This window comes from Dryobates pubescens, chromosome 5 (genome assembly GCF_014839835.1).
Source record: "Dryobates pubescens isolate bDryPub1 chromosome 5, bDryPub1.pri, whole genome shotgun sequence".
Taxonomy (NCBI): Eukaryota; Metazoa; Chordata; class Aves; order Piciformes; family Picidae; genus Dryobates; species Dryobates pubescens.
Window position 1 is genome coordinate 27,663,250 of NC_071616.1, and position 4,670 is coordinate 27,667,919.

General features: G+C 39.4%; 1 protein-coding gene across 1 annotated transcript; it reads right to left on the reverse strand.

Moving 5' to 3' along the window:
* Positions 1–1,967: 1,967 nt before the first annotated feature.
* Positions 1,968–3,265, reverse strand: BDKRB2 (bradykinin receptor B2). Its single transcript, XM_009907877.2, has one exon. It carries the CDS (start codon positions 3,263–3,265, stop codon positions 2,120–2,122), a length of 1,146 nt encoding a protein of 381 aa, XP_009906179.2. The 3' UTR covers positions 1,968–2,119.
* Positions 3,266–4,670: the final 1,405 nt, after the last annotated feature.

Here is a 4,670-nt window from a genome sequence, read left to right on the forward strand (position 1 = left end):
CTGGAACCTATGGAAAATCCCTATAAATCATCTATAATGATCTAAATCCCACAGTTTTCATAGCACATGTACACACTTCTAGAGCATGTTTGGGGTTAATGATTTGAAGGTTTCATACAAATTTTCCATCTGAAATGAAACTTGTTTGCTCCATTCAAGCTCTGATATGTAAAGACCACGCAGTTGCAGCTCGAGTTTATTTTCATGACCAAATTCCATTTCCCTTGATGGTGAAAAGTATATAACCTCAAGTACTTTGAAAAGAACAAAGGCTCTGTTAGTTTCAGAAGATTTTAGATCATCAACTCTGTTTTTTTATCAAGGTTCCTAGAGGTAAAAGTGAATACTGACAATTCAGTACACCAAGAGTTTATCTTCTGCGTAAACTCAACTTAGACCATAAATCCAGTCCAACTAGGGGGAAAGCTATCTTGTATTAAAATCACTCAGATTAACTATACAAATAAAATGAAGGTATTATTAGAGTCTGAAAAGACCATTCTTTAATACTTGGAAATTTCAAGACTCATATTAGCTTCAATTAGATTTCTAAGACAGTTAGATGATGCTCTCCTTCATATTAAAGGTTGTTCGGATGTGGTGCTTGGGTGTACAGTTTAGGGGTGAACCTTGCAGAGTGGGGTTATCAGTTGGACTTGGTGATCCTGAGGGTCTTTTCCAACCTGAATGTTTCTGTGATTTCTGTGACATTCTTAGTTTCTTCTGCTTGTGAGATTATACCAGTTGTCCTGTGCTCTTATATTTCCATTAAATAGTATTACAAATACTAATTATGCTTTTTTTAATATTAAAAACTAAGTCACTGAGCTGTAGGTAAATGTAAATAACATTCACTCACTTGGAATAAGTGAATGCTTTTACTGTGTTGCATAAACAGTAAAGAATCTTCTGCTACAAAGAAAACTCGGCTAACTTCATGCAGATGGCTACAGCCTTTCTTGTGCTATTGTTTAACCTTCTTTGAGCTACTTTCCATACATACAAATTGATGTAAACCTGTAACTAGTAGGGACAGGACAATTGCAAAAAGGCACATAGAGTTGTCAGGGTTGAAAGGGACCTCAATGATCATCTAGTTCCAACCCTCCTGCCATGGGCAGGAACATCTTCCACTAGATCAGGTTACCCAGACCACATCCAGCCTGGCCTTAGAAACTGCCAGGGATGAGGCTTCCACCACCTCTTTGGGAAACCTGTCCTAGTGTCTCACCATCCTTATGGTGAAGAACTTCCTAACATCTAATCTAAATCTATCCTCCTCTAGCTTGGATCCATTCCTCCTTGTCCTGTCACTACTGGACATCCTAAAAAAGTCCCTCACCAGCTTCCTTGCAGGCCCCCTTCAGATACTGGAAGGGCACCATAAGGTCTCCTCGGAGACTTCTCTTCTCCAGACTGAACAACCCCAACTCTTTCAGCCTGTCTTCATAAGAGTGGTGCTCCAGTCATTTTGTCCATCAAGTAGTCAAAATAGTTTTGGATGACTGAACAGCAGAAGTGAAAGTACAGAAGATGGCCACACCTAAAAATCTAGTTGGATAATAGTCCTACAGGAAGGTGGTGGATTCCCCTACATTAGACAGTTTCAAGGCCCAACTTGACAGAGTGTTAGGCCATCTCATTTAAACTATATTCTGACCCTGAGAGGTTGAACTATGTGATCCTTGAGGTCCCTTCCAACCTGGTATTCTATGAATCTATGAAAAAAAACATTCCCAAGAACTTACTCAAATACAAGCCCCTCATATCAAAAATCTAGTTAAACAAGCCGTATGGGTACCATAAGTAGCTGTACAATCCTGATAATAGCTTCTATACTGGGGCTCTAATCAGAGAACTGTATGTACATGTATGTACACCTTAGAAATGCATATACATTAAATATTATTCAGTCATGAAAATGAAAGTATGCTACAAAGTAGTATTCAATCACAGAAAATGTCCAATAACATTAGAAGCAGGTCTTTGTATGGAGTTTCCATCAAGATCAAATGTTTAGTTTTCCCAAAATGGCATTTATTCTGTGAACCAGTAGCACATGGATGTTAGTGGGAACTGATATGTTAGAAGGCTTTTTTCCTGTAATGAATAAATTGTGCTATTTTGGTAATTGGAAAATAGACTTTTTCCTTGCGCAGTCACTTGAAATGGAAGTTCTTAAAGTGTCCAGGGTGTTTTCCATCTGCACAGACTGTGATCTTCTGTACCTCTTTGGGAACAAGCCCTTGCAGAATTCCGCAGCCTTCTTCTGGAAGTGCTTCCCAACAATTACATACAGGACTGGATTCAGACAGCTGTTACTATAGGCACAGTATACAGCTATCTGTGTCACTATGTCATTTATTTCTTCCAGGCACTTTAAAGTAGGTGAAAAGTAACATATTGTGTCAATGAATGTGCTGATCTGGAATGGAAGCCAACAAACAATAAATAGTAAGAGCACAGCAAGGACCAGCATGGTGGCTTTCTTCTCTGTCTGGACTACCTTTATTTTTTGTAGCTCACTGCTGTGTAAGCTTTTGATGATTTGCATAGTGCAATAGGTAATGACACAGAGTGGGATCACAAAGCCCACAGTATTCAGCAAGCAGTTGTTTGCAGGATGCCAGTAGGGGGCTGGGTAAACAAGAGAACAGGCTGTGATGTTGTATTCTTTGAAATACTGTAGATTTCGGAACACAATGGTAGGTGAGCATATGAGCAATGCACACGTCCAGACCACAAAGGTATTCCATTTCGCACAGACAGTTCGTCGCATCCGCCCAAGAGACATGGTTTTCACCAAGGCCAGATAGCGATCGATGCTCACTAGCGTCAGGAAATAAATGCTTGAATAAAAGTTCATATGGCTCATTATGTTGACAGCTTTACAGAGGAACAGGCCAAAAGGCCATTGAAACATATTAGAAATATTAATGGCCCAGAAAGGTAAAGCACAGACTAACATCAGGTCAGCAAGTGCCATGTTTGCTAGGTAAATTTCAGCCACTGTGCAGCGACTTTTGTGGAAACACAGGACAATGAGGACAAAGCAATTTTCTACTGCTCCCAGAACAAATATAAACCAGAGGAATCCAGGCTGAAAATTTTGTAGCCATTCCCACAGATCTGGATTAATACATACATATTGTTTCAGCTGATGCACTCCTGAATTATTATGGAAATTTTCTGGACTGACAGTGAGCTCCTGGGTGGCCATGATGTTGTAAAGTTGCGTAGCATTTTCAGTTGTGATGGAAACCATTTCTGTGTAGAGGGAAGGAAAAAGGTGACATTAGATTGCTACATCTAGTTTATTGCTGCAAAAGACCGAGTTTAAAAAAACATCTGGATCTGCTTTTCCTACTGTCCTAAAAAACATGGCTTTGAACAGTTCTCTAGGCTGCTTTGTCACAGGCAGTCTGCATGCCTGCAGAGTTTCACAGGTTAAATTACAATGGACTGCATGGACCAATTTACATGGGTGAAATAGAAGGGATAAAGCAATAGCAGATGTAACAAACAGATTAACTGAAGAGAGTCTTTACTAGACATTTTTCACTAGAACAAAACTACAGCAAATATTTTTCAGTTCTTTGAGGAGAGTAATTGTTGTTTGTTTTTTTTTTTTCTCTTATATTTGTGCACTGATGGCCATAGCCTCCTAAAGGACAGATGTACCTTGTGAATCTCATGTTGCTTATTGTTAAGCTGCTAGCTCAGCAGCATGTTTCTCAACATTTTACACCCTCTCCTGTAAAGCAAGACTGGGGTGGAATTCAGTGGTGCTTCCTCCCCAAAATCACACTGCATTTTTTCCCCAAACATTATGATTTAGTATGCAGCCCTGGTTTGCACTGAGGAAGTTGCAGAAGCAAGGACAAATGCCTGCAACCAGTATGTCTCTCAGCTTCTCACAGGAATCACCTTTGTATTTCTATCTCTGTGATACAGTCTCTTCCTGCAAGCAAGTCACAGAAAAGATAAATGGTCCAACCTTTGTGAGGAAATTTGGGTTTAATAGGTCTGCACTGGATGACTTGGCAGATTGGCAAAGACGGTGGCCATCATGTAAGCCATGACCTGCCTGCAGTCAGGCTCCAGTGAGCTAGTTTACATGGAAGAGCACAGTCTGAAAACTAGGTGCTGTACTCTCAATATTCTGCTGGTCAGAACAGCTTGAACTCTTACAGGGAGCTATTTGCAGACATAAATCTCTGATACGTTCTTAAAGGTTACTAAATCCAAACCAAAGTTGAGTGTGTGACATCACTTGGTAGTGTTAACTTGTTAGTGTTGTGGTCTCAGATAATGAATGCTGAAATATTGAAATGCAAGACTGCCTTTCCAGATCTGTATATAGCATTTTCTGGGCTGGGTGACAGAAGTACTGTTTGTATTTTTTTTTCAGGTTTTTAAAATACCACTGTTTATATTGTGCTTTGATTTGATGGTTTTCAGATGTTTGAATTAAGACATTTGTTGAATTCAGCTGGTAATTTGAAATTAAAAAGTGGACACATATCTAATTCCTGAAAAAACAAGGCTGTCATTTGTGCTCTGATTACTGGATCTATTGGTTGATAAGTTTCAGTACTGGTTGTGCATATAAACATTTGGCTCTTGGATGAGGAATTATTGAAAATTGTGTGCACTGAGTTTTAATTAAG

What these genes read in the sequence shown, in the direction of transcription:
- BDKRB2 (XM_009907877.2), bottom strand. Translation starts at nt 3,265, where the DNA reads ATGGTTTCCATCACAACTGAAAATGCTACGCAACTTTACAACATCATG.